The following is an 18798-nucleotide window of genomic DNA, read 5'->3' on the forward strand; positions in this document are numbered from 1 at the left end:
AACGCTGTTCTTAGAGCCCCATGCACACTGCTTAAACATGGAGCGAAATCCAAAGGTTTTTTAAGGTATTCCTAGTTACAGTTACTAAGCCATGATGGGACAGCTGCTGTTCGGAAGATAGGTTTAGCGAAAGGTCATTTACTTCAGTGCTTCTCAGCTTTAGAAATAAAGTGTGAAATCAAGACTGAACGCGCAGTTCCCCTGTGGTAGACCTATCACTTTTGAATGTTCTTAAATTGAATGTTCATAGAGGAAATGCATGTATTACATCATAGCGTGACGTATATGTGATCTGAATATGAAAGTGGTCAGTATGCTGATTCACAGATGTCCATGAACTAATCATTACATCATGTTTCATAAAAATTATCTTGAAGATTGTTCTCAAGCAACTCATTATCTACTTTCAGTCGTCAAACTTTGAGGGAGTAACTGGTATAAACATTTAAAGGATTGCAGAAAATTAGCTGGTTTTAATATATATGAAAAGACTGCAGGACAGACTGGGATCTTTATTTCATAAATGTAATATACTTACAGATGAGGATTCACTGAATGATTATGGGGAAAGAATCACTATACTAATACAAAATATTAAAAACTGGTAATAAAAAAATTAAATTCAGAAATTTGAATATGATGGTGAAAAGCTAAAATAAAAGAAAACATTATATTTATTTTCATCCTTGCAGTCAGAGCCTTTTTTCCTCCACAACAAGATGTCAGTATTTACAGTGTACTCAGACCATGAAACATAACATTCAAAATTATGGAATAAAAACAGCGTAACTACACACCTCAGTTGCTGAAACATTAAGTCTCTTCGTTTTCAATAAAGTCCCAGCAGCTGGTTTTATCTGGTTTGTAAGGAAACTGGAATACGACTGTTTCCCCAACAATATAACTAAGAGAATGTACATTTCATGACAGTGATCATAATGTGGAGCCTGTTCATTCACATACATATACAGAAGAAATAGTGTATAAAAAGATATGACCCAATATGGAACACATGAAATAAAGAACAGGACAGATTTGTGAATTCTTATCAATGAAAAATGCAAAGAAACATTATTACTGAAGTCTTGTTTTCTTTCTCTCTTCAGTATTCTCCACATCACTCTTTACGTCTCCTGCTGGGGGCTGGTCTGCTTGTCTCATTTCATCATTTAGAGACTGCATTCTTGTGTCTTCCTTTGTGGATGTCTCATCCTCCTCTCCATCTGTACCGTCAGGACTCTTCTCTGGCTCGTCTTCAGTTTGCTGCTCAGTGAGTGTTTCTGTCTTTTGTGGACCTGGACGTTCTGTTTCGTCACTCATCCAGTTGGTCTCTTCCTCAGATTTGATTTCTCCTTCTGCCTGGAGTTCATCTTCTGGTTTCTCTCCTGCAACTGGACCCTGACCTCCTGTGTCTTTATTTGGAGATTCTGTTTCCTCGCCTTCATCTCTCTTGTTCAAAACATTCTGTTCTTCTGCTTCTTGGAGCTGATCTGTTTGTTCATCCACTGGTCTTGTGTTACCCTTTACTAGGTGTCCCTCTGGTGGACATGGAGTGTCTTTTTCATTAATCATTAATTCGGTCTCAGCCTCTTCTTTCTTCTCACAATCATTCTTTGTCCCTCCTAGGAGATCATTTTCTTGTGTTTCTTGTGCTCTATGTGTGTTTCTGTCTTTCTGTTTCTGACTTTCTGTTTCATTACTCGCCACGTTGGTCTCTTCCCCAGTTTTTAGTGCTCTTCCTGCCTGCATCTCATTTAGTTTTTCTCCCTCAGTTGCACCCTGACCTGCTGTTTCGTTATTTGTAGATTAAAATTTCTCTTTACCTTCTTCCTCTTCTTCATCTCTCTTGTCCACATTCTTCTCTGGCTGCTCTCTGTGTGTTTCTGTCTTTCGTTGACCTGGACGTTCTGTTTGATTACTCGCCACGTTGGTCTCTTCCCCAGTTTTTAGCGCTCTTCCTGCCTGCATCTCATTTTGTTTTTCTCTGTGAGTTGCACCCTGACCTGCTGTTTCGTTATTTGTAGATTCTAATTTCTCTTTACCTTCTTCCTCTTCTTCATCTCTCTTGTCCACATTCTTCTCTGGCTGCTCTCTGTGTGTTTCTGTCTTTCGTGGACCTGGACGCTCTGTTTCATTACTTGCCACGTTGGTCTCTTCCCAAGTTTTTAGCGCTCTTCCTGCCTGCATCTCATTTTGTTTTTCTCCCTCAGTTGCACCCTGACCTGCTGTTTCGTTATTTGTAGATTCAAATTTCTCTTTACCTTCTTCCTCTTCTTCATCTCTCTTGTCCACATTCTTCTCTGGCTGCTCTCTGTGTGTTTCTGTCTTTCGTGGACCTGAACGTTCTGTTTGATTACTCGCCACGTTGGTCTCTTCCCCAGTTTTTAGCGCTCTTCCTGCCTGCATCTCATTTTGTTTTTCTCTGTGAGTTGCACCCTGACCTGCTGTTTCGTTATTTGTAGATTCTAATTTCTCTTTACCTTCTTCCTCTTCTTCATCTCTCTTGTCCACATTCTTCTCTGGCTGCTCTATGTGTGTTTCTGTCTTTCGTGGACCTGGACGCTCTGTTTCATTACTCGCCACGTTGGTCTCTTCCCAAGTTTTTAGCGCTCTTCCTGCCTGCATCTCATTTTGTTTTTCTCCCTCAGTTGCACCCTGACCTGCTGTTTCGTTATTTGTAGATTCAAATTTCTCTTTACCTTCTTCCTCTTCTTCATCTCTCTTGTCCACATTCTTCTCTGGCTGCTCTCTGTGTGTTTCTGTCTTTCGTGGACCTGAACGTTCTGTTTGATTACTCGCCACGTTGGTCTCTTCCCCAGTTTTTAGCGCTCTTCCTGCCTGCATCTCATTTTGTTTTTCTCTGTGAGTTGCACCCTGACCTGCTGTTTCGTTATTTGTAGATTCTAATTTCTCTTTACCTTCTTCTTCTTCTTCATCTCTCTTGTCCACATTCTTCTCTGGCTGCTCTATGTGTGTTTCTGTCTTTCGTGGACCTGGACGCTCTGTTTCATTACTCGCCACGTTGGTCTCTTCCCCAGTTTTTAGCGCTCTTCCTGCCTGCATCTCATTTTGTTTTTCTCCCTCAGTTGCACCCTGACCTGCTGTTTCGTTATTTGTAGATTCAAATTTCTCTTTACCTTCTTCCTCTTCATCATCTCTCTTGTCCACATTCTTCTCTGGCTGCTTTCTGCGTGATTCTGTCTTTCGTGGACCTGGAGGCTCTGTTTCATTACTTGCCACATTGGTCTCTTCCCCAGTTTTTAGCGCTCTTCCTACATGCGTCTCATTTTGTTTTTCTCCCTCAGTTGCACCCTGACCTGCTGTTTCATTATTTGTAGATTCTAATTTTTCTTTACCTTCTTCCTCTTCTTCATCTCTCTTGTCCACATTCTTCTCTGGCTGCTCTCTGTGTGTTTCTGTCTTTTGTGGACCTGGACGTTCTGTTTGCCTACTCGCCACGTTGGTCTCTTCCCCAGTTTTTAGCGCTCTTCCTGCCTGCGTCTCATTTTGTTTTTCTCCCTCAGTTGCACCCTGACCTGCTGTTTCGTTATTTGTAGATTCAAATTTCTCTTTACCTTCTTCCTCTTCTTCATCTCTCTTGTCCACATTCTTCTCTGGCTGCTCTCTGTGTGTTTCTGTCTTTTGTGGACCTGAACGCTCTGTCTCATTACTCGCCACGTTGGTCTCTTCCCCAGTTTTTAGCGCTCTTCCTGCCTGCGTCTCATTTTGTTTTTCTCCCTCAGTTGCACCCTGACCTGAAGTTTTGTTATTTGTAGATTCTAGTTTCTCTTCATCTTCCTTGTCAAGATCCATCTTTGCTTCTCTTCTTCCAGTGACCAGCTGTTGTCGTCCTCCTCCATCCTTCAAACCCTGACCTTCTGTTTCAGTATTTACAGACTGTGTTTCCTCCGCTCTGTTTCTCCTGTCCACATTATCCTCTGGTTGTTCATGCTGTGTTTCTCTGTCTGTTGGATCTGGAGCTTGTGTTTCTTCACTTACTGATTTGGTCTCTTGCGCTCTGTTCATTGTCTTTCCTCCTGTCTGGACTTCATGTTGCTGTCTTCTGTTCTCCATCACAAACTCAGACTCAGTTTCTCCTTCTGTCCTGAGCTTCTCTTGCTGTGTTTCCTCCTCTGTTTGGCATGAACGTCCTGTTTCTTCACTTAAACATTCAGTTTTATTTTCCTCTTCCACCTTGTTCTGATTCTTGTTTGTCTTTCTGCTGTGAGTTTCTCTCTCTGTTTCTTCATCTAACAGTAACATGTGTTCTGAATCATTACTCATAGAGGTGCTCTTCTTCTCTCCTCCTCCCTTCGTTTCTTCATCCTCATGGTGCTTCTTATTGTCTGTGAGCAGAAACAGTAAACACTATTCAGTTTTGCCATAAAGATGTAAAAAGACCAACGGCACAACAAGCATATGATGGAAAAACTTAAACATCTTTCATTAGAAAAGATAAATTAATAAATAAATACATTTAAATTTAAAAAAACATAAAAACATAAAATGAAAGGGTCAGCTGTTTGTTTATCCTGTGCACGAGGACGGATGTTCATGCATGCACACACGGGTGACACGATACATCCTACCAGTGGTGTCACACTATTCTACCGATCCACAGGTGGCAGTAACATGCCCAGGTTTGCTGCAGTGTGCCAGCAAATGCAGGGAAGAGGAAGACTGCAAGCTAGTAAACATGAAGGAAACAATGCATATTGCAATATATGCACTTCACATGTTTGTTAGACCTCAAGGTTCCACACAATGCAAATTAGCAAAATAACTAAAACAGTCAGACATACCTTGCCTCCTTTATTAGATACTCAAATGTCTTCTGGTTGCAGATGACGTGATCTGAATCTTTCTAAGCCTTCCTAAAGAAGCTGTAACAACATCTGACTGTTGCCATTAGAAGATATTAAATTAATGAATGTATTAATTAATACATATCTATATTTAATTTTAACACACTGTACAAAAACAAACAAAATGTTCTGTAAAAATTTCCCTCCCAAAAAAGAGGTGTAAAGGAGGGTTGCTATATCTTTTTTTTTTTTTGGATGAATTATGATGAATGCAAAATGTCTGGAACAGTCAGATATCCCTGGTGTCCTTTGTCACAACATATACACAAATCAAATGCCTTCTCTTTGCAGATGACCTAATCCTACTGACTTACTGATTCCGTTTTGTCTCCATTTCCATACAAAAAAGGCAACCGCAAGAATGAACAGAATGCCAACAACCAAACCGATGATGGAAAAATCAGGTGACGTAGATGAGTCTGTGAAGAAATCATCTGAAATGATAAAACACAGAACAACATAATTTTTATTTAAACTACTACTTTAAACATCAGCTGTTTGGAGCTAAAACAGTGATCATGTCATAAATTTAGAAATCTTTCCTACCTGGAACATGGATGTGTGTCTCTCTGGTCTGGTTGATGTTCTGCTGTTGGACTCTACAGGTGAAGCTGTTGCCGTGTCTCTTCTCCACAGTCACTCTGCTGCTGACAGTATAGAGGTCATCAGGACCTCTGACTGTCTCTGTAGGTCCAGCAGAGATGAGTTTTCCTCACCGTCCAGCCAGAGCACCTCAGGCTCTGGATACCAGCCTGCAGACTCACACTGTAACACTCCACTGCTGACTTTGGTCATCTCAATGACAGCGCCTGATAATAAGAAAGAGAAAAGCCAGAGAATAATTCTTGTATTATACAGTTTTCATGTAGACTGTAACGTCACAAAACAAAAGTTATGCTTTAGTCAGTTGTGTGTTTTCAGTGTGAAGGGCTGTGACTGTACATAAAGTGTTGCATACAAAAACCCTCCCCTAGATGATGAAAAATAATTCTGAAGAGCATGCTCCACCAACATGTACGTTTCCTTACCAACAACAAGCTGAACACTAGATTGTGTATTTAATCGTGGAATGAAGCATCTGTATGTTCCCTCATCAAAGAGTTTCACTTTGGAGAGTTTCAGGGAAATGTCTCCCTGTTTCAGTCCGTCAGTGGACACTGATGTCCTCCCCTTGTAGGATGGGTTTTGATCCACCAGATGGTCTTTACCAAACCGCCTCAAATAGACAAATCTGGGGTTCAGGTCAGGTCTCGTCCACTCCAGCATCTCGTTAACGGCATCCGTGGCAGGTCTCACATGGCATGGCAAAGTGATGTCATCACCGACCATTGCCACTATTGTCTGAGGTTGACCAATCACCTGAGACTGACCTGGGGAAGAAACACCTGTTTTTATAATGCCTGCTGTGGTAAGAACTGACTAAACTTCCTATTCTCTAAAAGACAACAAGACAGAAACAATGTCTACAATATATTTTAAGCTAAATGCTATAATCAACATGCTAACATGCTCATGCCAAGCAGATATAATATTTACCATGTTCACCATGTTAGTTTAGAGTGTTTGCATGCTTATATTTGCTAATTAGAAAAATCAATCACAGCAAAGTACATCTGAGGCTGATGGGAATGTCTTTAGTTGTCTTCAGTTTAAATTTAAATATTGACTGATGATGGCACCAAAGGAAAGGTTAGAGGATCACCAAACCAGCAGCACCTTTGATCATTTCAATAAACTCTCCACTGAACAACACAGGAACAAGTTAATGATAAGCCTCCGCACTTCCCGCTCATACATACAAACTTATGTACAACCTGGACATTATCTAGGTCAACAAGTTATCTAACTGTCCATCCAAAGTCAAACAAGCCACATCAGTTAAACAAACAAGTTCTTTTCACTTTCATTTTCACCACAGAGCTTATCTGCACAGTGAGAGCATGGCGCTCCTCACTGTGGCTGAACTGCAACAGGTGAGATTATTTCTGCATTCAAGGCCTTTGAGAAATGTCTGTCAGTGCTGCTTAAATAGCAACATTGTGTAACAGTCTGAGCATGGTGCACTGGAAACTAAAATCATGCTGAGCTCACAGTACATCTGAGTACTGAGCACAACAGCATGTCTGTAATAAAATAAATATAGTAAAAATAGTAAGCAGCAGCCAGTGATCTGGTGGGTACCAAGTATCGGCCCTACAAAGTCTCAAGGCCATAAAAATCCAAATGCAAAATTGAAGAATTAGAAACAAAAGTAATTTTGTAAAAGCAAAGGCAAATACCTGACAGGAACTATCAGTGCCAACACTTCAGTTAATTAGGTGAGATTCCATGGTGCTGGCTTACATTACGCAGTGCTCTTAGTACAATACAGAACACTCTGCAACTGTGGCTTAGTGGTAGAGCGGGTCGTCCACCAATCAGAAAGTTGGTGGTTTGATCCCGGCATCTGCCAGTCCACATGTCTTGGGCAAGATACTGAACCCCAAATTGCTCCCGAGGGCCTTCGGTGTGTGTGAATGTGTTACTTTCTTTCAACTGGTGAGCAGTTGGCACCTGCCATCAGTGTGTGAATGTGATATGTAGTTGAAGCGCTTCGAGTAGTTATAGTACAGTCCATTTACTCAACAGCAAGTCAACTTGTAAATAACTAAAAAGCATCCAGTGATGTGTTTGGTATTTAGTATTCAGTATTCAATGACAATAATAACAATAAGAATACAGATTTGGTTTTCTACATACATTGCAAATCATACTCACACATTCAAAAGGCAGTGTTGGTATCCATTCGGATCCAAATGACCTCAGATATGATCATCTCCTCTGATTAAGCATTAGTGGTGCAGTCAATATTTCAATAGAATTTATAGTATCATTTTTATTTGGTACACATGTACAATCTAATGCAATTCAATACAACCGTCTCCCATAAACCACTTTTACAAATTTCTTAATTGTTTATTACTGAGGTCGTAGTTAGTGGTGGATTTGTATTCTACTGCATTTTAGTGAGAGGTGTTTCTAATGTTTTCTCCTCCATATTTAGTACATACATAGTATGTAGTGCAGGTTATTAACTCCAATTGAATTCCACAATAAATTCTACAATAATGACCTTTTATCAACATATTTATGTATACGTTACCTCCAAGCGAGTTTGTCAGGAGAAGGAGGACAACAGCATGATGGAAAATCAAAGTGCTGAAAACACTGCGTTGAGATTTACAGGACAGTCTGTCCGTCTGGTGACGCATCATGCAGTGCTGAAAATTGAAATAAACCACAAAATAAATTCAGAAAAAAGGTCATGTGGACAAAATCTTTTTTGACATTCTGGCAAAATAAACATATTGATTTCTTAAAAGAGAAATTTCCGTAAAACATTTAAAATAATATTACTTAACTTATTCCTTTTGAGATATATATAAATGATGACATAGCCTATGTTTAAAAAACATTTACAATTTTGAGTGCATACGTCAGCCTACTCGGTCTGTGAACAATGAGTTGTGTTCAATAGTGGACCATCTGTGACGGCAAAATTGTTTTAATTTTTAAAAAAGTACAATTTCCTCTGAATTAAAAATCAAATCATAGCAGGAAAAGTTTCATTTAAAAATTATTTCTTACCTTTTGCACGTTTTCTCAGTCAGCAATCTGCACACGGTCAAAGTCGTTAAATCAACCAAATACTGCACCTGCTCTATCTTATCTACTGCAGTCCCTATCAGCCTATTAGATTCAAGTCTGTCTGACCTGTTGTAAAAAGGGTTGATGTATTAATAGTTTTTTATACCTGGACGTCCATTGATTCAGTATCATGCTTCTTTGGGGTTGGCAGAAAAATAAACTACAGAACTAATTACTGCACAATTACAAGTGACTGCAAATAACATTTCAACCTGCTAAGCACATATCCACTACCATTGCAAGGATAAACCGTGGGATCCATTGACTATGTAAATTTGGTCTTAAAAAAAAGCTAAAAGGATAGCTAAAAGTGATGTAATTGTCAATTTTGTAATTTGTAATGATGTAATTTTGCAGCTGTGGACCTTACAGGGTGAAGTTGTCAAACCAGTGAGTGTCGACTAACCATACTGTATTTGTGAATGTCTCTGTGCTGTGGCCTTTAGATGATTTTAGTGCCTTTGTTAATGTGTTACATATAAACAAGAGGCTGCACTTTGATCCAGTTGCCAGGTAGCTGATAACCACCATCATAACACATAATTACATCTGAAGCCAGTGAAACAGGAACATTGACAACGGTTCCTGTATTGTGTCAACCTAATAGAAAGTATGATAGATGACTGGTCAGCAGGGGGCAGAGTCGGACTTCTTATGCATGTCTCCACCATTTATCTCAGTTCAAACAGGAAGATACTTGACTCTTACCAATCACTGCAATGCTAAGTTACACTCTTTTCCCTCTCTCCTCCCTCTTTACTATCCAATCAGTGAAATGTTAAATGTTAGCATGCTAAACTAAGATAGTGAACGTGGTAAACATGATATATGATATATGTTACCATTGCCATTATAAGCATGTTAAGCACGCTGACATTAGCATTTAGCTCAAAACACTGCTGTGCAGCCTCACAGAGCCACTAGCATGGCTGTAGACTCTTGTATCCAGTCTATAAACAGAACACCCACATGTTCCTGAAGCTTGCCTCTTGAAGCACCCATCTCTTTCCCCTCCCTAGCACCAGGACTGAAGGATGATGGGGTTTTACCTCATAATCAGTCTTTATCACTATTTTTTTCTGTTGGTCAAAGCAACCATGTGGTCAAGTATCAATATATGTACTGTAAGCAGTCAATAGAAAAGAAATGTACTCATATATAAAGTTACCAGCTGCATGTTGGTCCAGATGCATACTCACTATTACTGTTCTGCAGCACCAAATAGAGCAGCTGGGATGCACCAGCACCTTGGCATGACTTCCCATTATCAGGTTTTGGTTTATAAGTGAAATTGTTTGTATTTGTGTTGTATTGTAAAGCCTTTGTACTTTTTTTAAGTGACTATAGCATCTTTAAAATTATTCTGATGGCACACGTTTCAGTTTGTAGTAAAATGAGACAGTCCTAGAAACTAACTAATAGCACTCTGATGCATCTGTACCTCCCATGATGGGGATTGTATATACTAAGGTGCCAAAACACTATATATGAGAACATTTGATTGACAGATGGTTATGCTTGGCTCCATGTGGACTCTAATAATGCCTAAGGAAAAAGCCAAGTTGTAGCTGTAGGGTGTTGCAGAAATCAAAGGGGACTGATGTCTAAAGCCCACTGCAAGTGATTTGTTGTGCCCTGTTTTGCCCAAAGCCCCTTTATGTCCAAATCTAAGATAATTCATTGTTCTGGAGTACATCTGCCTCATAGAAATGTTTGTAAAACTGGAGCTAAGTCTTCTTAATAATAGAAATAATAATCATAACAGAAATAATCTGCACAGGAAGAGGAGGTTCTCAACTACGTGCACTATACTGCATTTAGCTTTGATTCAGCCTGACGCTCAGACAGTCAGCAGCAAGACAACATGGAGGCTAAAGCTCTCTGCATCAGACTGTGTGAGTACTGACACCCCATTTCTTCTTTCTCTATATGAATAACAGTAAACTAAATTAAAAAAATGATGGCAACATATAATTTTATTTAAGAATTCTCCACAAGTTCAGAGAGAAAGAGATAAATGACTAAGTTGAATATATCTCTTTTACTGTGCGGTGTCTGGATCCATCTGATTATGTACTTGTAGTATTAAAGAAGTTCCTCTGTAAGAATCAACATATGAAACAGATATTGATTACATTGAGATTTTCACTTAACCCACCAACAACTTATATCTAATTTGTGTCAGGTGTCTTTTATGGAGGCTTTTTGCCAAATTATAGTTAGGTTTTGCGAATGATCAAAGCATTTAATTAAATCCATCATATGAAAAATATCTGAACTTTCCACTTGTTATAATTTGCATTTTAATTGTTAAGCAGCTGCCCAACAGTAGGTTATAAAAATTTGTAAAGATGTGTCTACAATGATTATATGTTTTAGTGATTAAATATAAATTCTACGTATAAAACATCTATAGTATATATACTCTCTTCTTTTGTCACTCCAGTGATGACTGTTTTGATGCTGCTGGTTGCACATGTTCAGCTAAGTTATCCTCAGACATCTGGTAAGTAGCACTTTCAAATGTCATGGGATATAAAACTTATATTGTTGTTAAAACTGTTCCCAACCCTTACCCTATAGCTATAAAAACTGAGTCATGGAAATTATTCTTCCAATTGGGGAATTAGAGCGTCAAGGAACTCACTATTATGCTGATGACACTCTGCTAATTCACCAGTAGCACAACTCCAGCAGCCTAATCGCTGCCTGCATCTCATGAATATGAGATCATTTTTATTGATTCATAATAATCTTGGTAGTTTGTCAATCAAAAGCCTGTAGTTTAAAACCTGCAAAGTGCTGTTTTACTGCTAAAGAAAGTTATTCATGTTTTTATCTTGTCTCATTTGAATTTCAACAATTCAAGCAAAAATTCTCTCTTTCAACCACAACTGATCCAAAATGTAAAAGCAAGTGTTTTAACCAGTTCAAGAAAACGCAACTACACCCATCTAAGGTTTTCTTCAGTGGCTGCAGGTTCATTTTAACAATAATTAGAGATTTTTACTATCTAATTACACTACAGGCTAACTGATATATCTAGCTCCATACTACTGTACATTTCTGAACTTCTGACCCCTTATGAGTCGGATCACAGTCTGGGTTCATCTGTTCAGGGTTTCCTCCCTGTTCCTATGTCCAGGATACCAACTAGAGGTGACAGAACCTTTGTTATCAGGGCTCCCTGGCAATGGTATTACCTTGTCTTTTCTGGTTATTATTTTACCTTTTGTCTATGTCTTTCAATGTTCATGTCTTCATTTATGCCCCATGAAGTAAAACTGTTGTTTTGACAGTTCTACATAAATAAGTCCTGTCTACACCAGACATGTTTCAGCCATGAACTTTAGTCAATAATCTCAAGTGTCTCTGACAGAATAGATCACTCGCTGAGTCAAAGCATATTTTTACACTTCGTGTCAATCAGAATCAGAATCCGAAATACTTTATTGATCCCCGAAGGGAAAATCTTTGTTACAGCAGCTCGCCTTCACGTCAGTGCACACAGGAGAAAGTACTAGCAAAAATATAATACAATACACAATAAAAACTATAAAAACAGGTCAGAAAATAAATTAAGTACCAGGTGGGTATAAGTATAAAATAAAATAAGTGTGAAGTACCAAGTGGGTTTACTGGTTGATGATGATAATACGGTATAATAATAAAATGTAATAATATAAGTAATAAGTAATAAGCAGTGGTGCATGTACTGTCGAGTTAAGTGTAGCTTATTGAGATTAAGATATTGCACAGCAGTAATGGAGGTATATAATATCAATATCAATAAATAGGAAAAACTAACATGGGAAAACTAAATATTGCACGGGAGTAGTACACAGAATATTGCACAATTATGTCAAGTATTGCAGTGATGTAATGATCAATGTCCAGTTAAGTGACCTAGGGTCATACAGACTGATACTTAGAGGGAGGAGTTAAAGAGTTTGATGGCCACAGGCAGGAATGACTTCCTGTGGCGCTCTGTGGTGCTTTTTGGGGGGATGAGTCTTCAGCTGAAGGTGCTCCTTTGCTTGACCAGCACGTCATGGAGTGGGTGGGAGACACTGTCCAAGATGGCATGTAGTTTGGCCAGCATCCTCCTCTCTGACACCACTGACAGAGAGTCCAGCTCCACCCCCACAATGTCACTGGCCTTACGGGTCTGTTGGCGTCCGCTACCCTTAACCTGCTGCCCCAGCATGCAACAGCATACAGGATAGCACTGGCCACCACAGACTCATAAAACATCTTCAGCATTCACTCCTTAGACTTTGTCGCATTGAGCTGGAGATGGTTCTGCTCACACCATGAGACAAAGTTCCCCACCACAGCTCTGTACTCAAACTCCTCACCACCGCTGATACATCCCACCACAGCAGAGTCATCAGAAAACGTCTGAAGGTGGCAGGACTGGTGAAGAGGAAGGGAGAGAGGACAGTCCCCTGAGGGGCCCCAGTGAAGGCATTAGTGTGAAGAGGGCCGTTAGCCTGATGGGGAGGGGGGGAGCAGAGTACTCAAAGGAGCTTGAGGACCGACAGCAGCAGAGTTAGAGGGGGGATGAGCAGGAACCGGTGTGTCGAATCTGTTAAAAAACAGATTAAGTTCGTTGGCCCTGTCCACTCTGCCTTCAACTCCTCTGCTGCCAGTCAGTCTGAAGCCAGTGATGGTTTTCATGCCGCTCCAGACCTCCCTCATGTTGTTCTGCTGGAGTTTCTGCTCCAGCTTCCTCCTGTACTTCTCCTTGGCCTCCCTGATTTTCACCTTCAGGTTAGCCTGGATTGCCCTCACCTCCTCCCTATTACCATCAGTAAAGGCCCTCCTCTTGGCATTCAGGATGTCTTTGATGTCCTTTGTTACCCACGGTTTGTTATTTGGATAACAATGGACCATCTTAGTTGGGACATTGCAGTCCACACAGAAGTTAATGTAGCCAGTAATGCACTCAGTGAGCCCATCAATGTCCTCTCCATGAGGGTCACAGAGTACATCCCAGTTTGTTTTCCTGCAGTGTCTCATAGGCCTCCCCTGACCATCTCCTCACTGTCCTTGTGGTCGCAGGCTGCCTTTTAACCAGAGGCATATAGCAGGGTTTGAGGTGAACCAGGTTGTGGTCTGACCTACCCAGGGGGGTGAGGGGGGAAGAGCTGTATGCATCCTTAATGTTAGCATACAGCAGATCCAGTGTCCTCTCCTCTCTAGTAGGATAACTCACATACTGGGTGAAATTAGTCAGTGTTGTTGAAACACTGACATGGTTGAAGTCACCCGAGATTAATATGAGTGCACTCGGGTGTTGAGTCTGTAGATGTGCTATGGCGGTGTGAATGGCGTTGCACGCCGATGCCGGGTTAGCAGAGGGAGGGATGTAAACAGCCACAACAATGGCATGTGAAAATTCACGTGGCAGATAATATGGCCGGAGTCCCACAGCTAACAGTTCATTGTCTGGGCTACAGATACTCTGCTTGATATTAACGTGACTTTCTTACAATATATAATCATAACTATCTACATTGTGTATTGGGCTATAAGCATTGTCAAAATGCTTCTGAGAGCAGCACTGTGACTGAACAGATCGGTATTCTGACTACTAATGGGGGACTGCACCTGCTGCTACTTTCCACTGTGTTTTTTCTTTTTTACTATAGTATGCACCTTGTTTAATTTATGTTGTTCTGTTTCTCAGTGTCAGATGCAGCTGTTCGTATCGTTCCAACCAGACTGCAGCTCTTTGAATACGATTCTGTCAATTTTACCTGTGAGGGGTTTAATGTCTCAGCTGGATGGAAAGTGAGGAACATCAAGGAATTCATTCCAAAATGTTCAAAGTGCACAGTGACAACAACCGTGACCTACGCAATTGACTACGCCTTGGCATCAGACAGTGGAGAATACTGGTGTGAAGGTGGAGGAGGAGAGAGAAGCAACACTGTCAGCATCACTGTCACTGGTATGTTGATTGTATGTAGATTTCAACTCTAAAACCAAAATATATTAATGACAAAAATGTTACCTCAAGCCCTCATTCTGTATTTAAATATATAAAAGTACACTGTTTATTGCACTTCTGATTCTAAACGTGTTGTAATGTTGTTCAGCTGGTTCTGTGATCCTGGAGAGTCCTGCTCTTCCTGTGATGGAGGGAGATGCTGTGACTCTGAGCTGCAGAAAGAGGGAGACTTCCTCCAACCTCACAGCTGATTTCTATAAAGATGGCCTCCTCATTGGGACCAGTTCCACAGGACACATGACCATCCACAGTGTTTCCAAGTCTGATGACGGCCTCTACAAGTGCAGAATCTCTGCAGCTGGAGAATCACCAGGGAGCCGGCTGTCCGTCAGAGGTGAGACTCTGCATGTATTGTACAGAAACTGGTGTATCAATTCAAATTCTACATATAGTGAATTTAAATAACACATTACACGTGGAAGTGCTATGTTTTTTAATTGTTGTACAGCTGCGTGCAGCATACTGATGCTGTTGGTCATGTTAACTGCTGTCATCTCCTAAACACTGAACTCACAGAACTTTATTTTAAATTCTAGTGGAGATCCCAAAGTATAATGGCTCAGTGAAACAAAGTGAGGACTCAAACGCACAACACACAGACAGAACAGGTAAGGTAAAAGTAACGTTTACTAGGTCGTTGATCATAACAGTGTTCAGCAAACAGTCAGAGCAGACAACCAAAGCCAAAATAGTATAAGCAGGTGGGCAGAAATCAAAACAGGTATAAACACTTTTGTCTTGAGATGTGGTCCACATGTTGTACAAACTAGGGCTGCAACTAACAATTAGTTTCACTATTGATTCATCTGCAAATTACTTTCTGAAATAATCGTTAATCGTTTGGTCCATAATATGTCAGAAAATTTAAATGTCTTGCTTTGTCTAACTAACTGTCCAAAACTGAAAAACTTTAAAAATGACTTAAATGATTAATTGATTATGAAAATAGCTGATTAATTTGCAGTTCAAAAAATCGATTGATTAACTAATTGTGGCAGCCTTGGTACGAACTAGTTCATTTCAAGCAAACTGAATCTGTTAGTGGCTAGCAGATAAATAGCAGAGTAAAAAAGGTGTAGAAAATGATGTATCGACTTATAAACTTCTGCACCCTGTCTCACAAAAACAGATCCTTCTTTTGAAGAAAATACTTTTTGTCATCTTTCCAGCATCTGACAAAGAAATTAATTTTTCCCGCCATTACTACCTCCTGCTGTGGATCCTCGTCACTGTCATATTGGTTCTGCAGCTGCTGGTGATGGGACTACTTTACTGGAAGAAACAGCTACATTTACACGCAGGTTTTTTTTTTGTACTATTTATATCTGTGTACATATGTCTACCTACAATACCTCACTTAAATTGAGTTTAAATTATTCTACAAAATCATTCTGCTGAAATAGTCGCCAGGATGATGATAAACTTTGTCCTTTATGTTTCAGTCTTACTAGAGGCAAAGGTGAATGAGCCCAACAAGGACATGTACGCTGTCGTCAAAAAAGGCAAGAAAAAGAAAGGTAATTGAATGCACTTTGACACAAAGTGCTAAATAGTACTTTGTCTGCATTCAAAGTTCAACAACAGTAGCAGCAGTTGCAACTAGATAGATGACACTATCACAAATGTTTGAGATCCTCTGTTTCACAAATTCACATCATCTAAGTACATCATACATGGTGTTTTGTTTTAGACGCTGCAGACGCTGCTGATAATTTGAGCCTCTGTCTCGACACAAACCACAGCCCAACACCACAGACAGAAAAAGGTAAGATGGGCCCCTTGACGCCTTCAGTCTGCAGTCCCCCACAGGACCAAAGTAGCATTCTGACATTAGGTCAAAACCAGCCTGTGTTTATATGAAGGTTTAACATGCTACAGTATAATGTAATGCTGTAGATGTTGATTTGTCTCATACTGACTTTGTGTCTCTTTTTCAGATAAGGATGAACACTTGTTTCAATCTTTTCTCTCCACTTTCACCGTCGATGGCACTTAACAAGCTCTCCAGAATGGTTACTATGTTATTTTAATGATTTAGGACCATGCAGCAGATTAAATTCATTTCTCAAGACAGTACCTAAGGGCACATTTACACATTTACAACATTACTAAAAGAGTTTCTTTGAACTCTCGGGCATTTACTTCTTTAGTCTGGTTCATTCTGTCACATCTTAGTTATTATGAAAAACGGTCACAGTCACATTTTTCATTACTTTATGGACACCAGGAACAAAATGTGCCTGTCAAAACACAACTTGAAGACTTTTTATTCCTGAACTGAATACCTGACAACAGAAGTGTCAGTTTAGAAAATGTTCATATGAGTCATTTTGTAACAGTGCCATGGGTTGTTTCACTGACAAATCATCTCCTTTCCTTAGTGTTACGAGCAAATCAATGGGGCAGAGCCAATGAAAACAAAACAAAAACATGATTTTCTAATTTTTGGTTTCTATGATGAACAAGTCTAACAAAAGGCTGAGACACGTTCATTTGTTTCTGTATTTCCAGGATCAGGGGTATCCAGCTTCACAGTGACATCAGCTCCCTCTGCAGCTACAGACCCAACTTTAACAGATCAGTATCACCAATATGCCTCCACCCAGGAGGTAGCAGAGTAGAGCGTAACACTGGCCTTTTATACAACTTTAATAAACATTTGACTAAATATTTTTTATGAGATCTTTGTATTATAAACACATAAGGGCAGGAAAGGAAGAGAAGGTAACCTGATACTCAGTGTGGTATTAAAACCACTGTCTGTAAAACATGTTTTTTTCACTTTCCCCTAGTGGTAGGTTTTACTAAATTTACTGAACACAGTTGTACATGTGAGCAGCTGTATGTAGCGTTGCACTATTCTGCATTGTCAAGTGTACAGGGTGTGAACAGAGATGGCAGCAAATGCAGCATTAATAGACTGCATGCACTTACTCTTTGAAATATTGTATTGTGCATGAACTTCTTTTATCTCCGTATTTCCCGTGTGTCTTACAGATCACTAAGGTAGAATCACTTTACTAAAGGAGACAGAGGAACTGCTTACATCATGCGAAATGTGCAATGAAGTGATTACAGTAATTGAGAGACTTTTAAATAAACTTTGCTTTAAGTAGCTTTTAGTGTTTAGTACTTTAGTTGGTACTCTTCAGTATGCAACATATGTTTAGTAGAGTATTATACCGGGTAGTCATTCAGTTTAACAGGAGTACAGTATGTTTTGGTTTTAAATTCTATCTGAATCAAAGCGCAAGCTTTTTTGTTTGTTTTTGTTTTTGTTTTTGCATTACAAAGTGCATAACCTGTCACTTGGAAATAATGTTTGCATTTGGTCTGTTACCTTTCTTTATGTTCTGTTATGTTAATAGTTGAGGTATGTTTTCTATTACTTAAGTACATTTCTAACATAATAATTCACATGGAATAAAAAAACTACTCCGTTGTAATACACTTTACTTGTTTGGTGAGTTTTCTCTCTTCCTGTGGCTTTCCATGAACAGTTTGATAGCAGAATATCTTACAAGGATCAACAATAAATGGCTTCTCATCATCACAAGTCTTCATCTGAGAGCTTCAGCTAGCTCACAGCATCAGTGTCTATTAATACGAGGTTTCCGTTTATGAAGGTTGAACAGTTAAACCACCTTGCTTTGCTAAAGCTGCTGCAGATTTTAAATAGACTCGCTGTGGTGACCTGAAACAGGTGCAAGTTAATAGCCACAAAACACAGTTCCCCTCAATATGATGTTACTTACTGGGAGGTTGAGGGTGACAAAGCAGTCATGTTAATGTAGATAGGAATTGAATAACATTTCCATAACTAACGTTGTCCCATGTTTCTACTAAGAGGCCTTATAGGGGCAGCACTGAGATACTGTTTGTATGTCCCTTCTCCTTCTTGAACACAGAGACATCTATCTTAGACAGGGACAAATTAGACAGTCCCTCCTGCCCCCGGCAGAAAATTAGCAGACATGTCAAGCTTTTCTCTACACTTTATGGCCAAAACTATGTAGACACACACACCCCTGTGCATGCTTGAGGATGAGATGTGTATTGTGATCTTTGAGTTGGACTTTCATTTGATCAATTCAAACCTTGATAGTCTAATCCCACCATAATGCCACAAAAGTGCTTCTAACTTTTGATAATGGCAATCTAGGCCTCAAAATGCATGCAGAGAATCTTAAAGTTTGCCGCATTGGGGGATGTAATCAACAGACTTCAAAG

At 39.7% G+C, this 18798-nt stretch overlaps 2 protein-coding genes across 5 annotated transcripts; one reads left to right on the forward strand and one right to left on the reverse strand.

The window, feature by feature from the left end:
- Nucleotides 1-1795: 1795 nt before the first annotated feature.
- Nucleotides 1796-8635, reverse strand: LOC122870086 (uncharacterized protein DDB_G0290301-like). Its single transcript, XM_044183828.1, is given in 7 exon segments — nt 1796-4346; nt 5180-5299; nt 5412-5579; nt 5582-5674; nt 5894-6235; nt 8008-8125; nt 8493-8635. Coding segments are annotated over 6 exon segments (3375 nt in total). The 5' UTR covers nt 8120-8125; nt 8493-8635; the 3' UTR covers nt 1796-1806.
- LOC122870200 (low affinity immunoglobulin gamma Fc region receptor II-a-like) lies at nt 6436-18090 on the forward strand. Of its 4 annotated transcripts, XM_044184186.1 has the most exons (11): nt 6807-6838; nt 10318-10447; nt 10999-11058; nt 14245-14508; nt 14657-14902; nt 15105-15176; nt 15738-15869; nt 16011-16085; nt 16259-16333; nt 16506-16580; nt 17080-18090. In XM_044184186.1, the coding sequence occupies exons 2-10, from the start codon at nt 10417-10419 to the stop codon at nt 16562-16564; spliced, it is 1014 nt and encodes a 337-aa protein (XP_044040121.1). In that variant the 5' UTR covers nt 6807-6838; nt 10318-10416; the 3' UTR covers nt 16565-16580; nt 17080-18090. The 4 variants fall into 4 exon arrangements, with proteins under 4 accessions (XP_044040119.1, XP_044040121.1, XP_044040120.1 ...); XM_044184184.1 differs by lacking the exon at nt 16506-16580 and having other exon boundaries at nt 6436-6838; nt 10333-10447; XM_044184185.1 differs by having other exon boundaries at nt 16506-18090.
- The last annotated feature ends 708 nt before the right edge of the window (nt 18091-18798 follow it).

The sequence above is a fragment of the Siniperca chuatsi genome, linkage group LG22 (assembly GCF_020085105.1).
Source record: "Siniperca chuatsi isolate FFG_IHB_CAS linkage group LG22, ASM2008510v1, whole genome shotgun sequence".
Lineage (NCBI taxonomy): Eukaryota > Metazoa > Chordata > Actinopteri > Centrarchiformes > Sinipercidae > Siniperca > Siniperca chuatsi.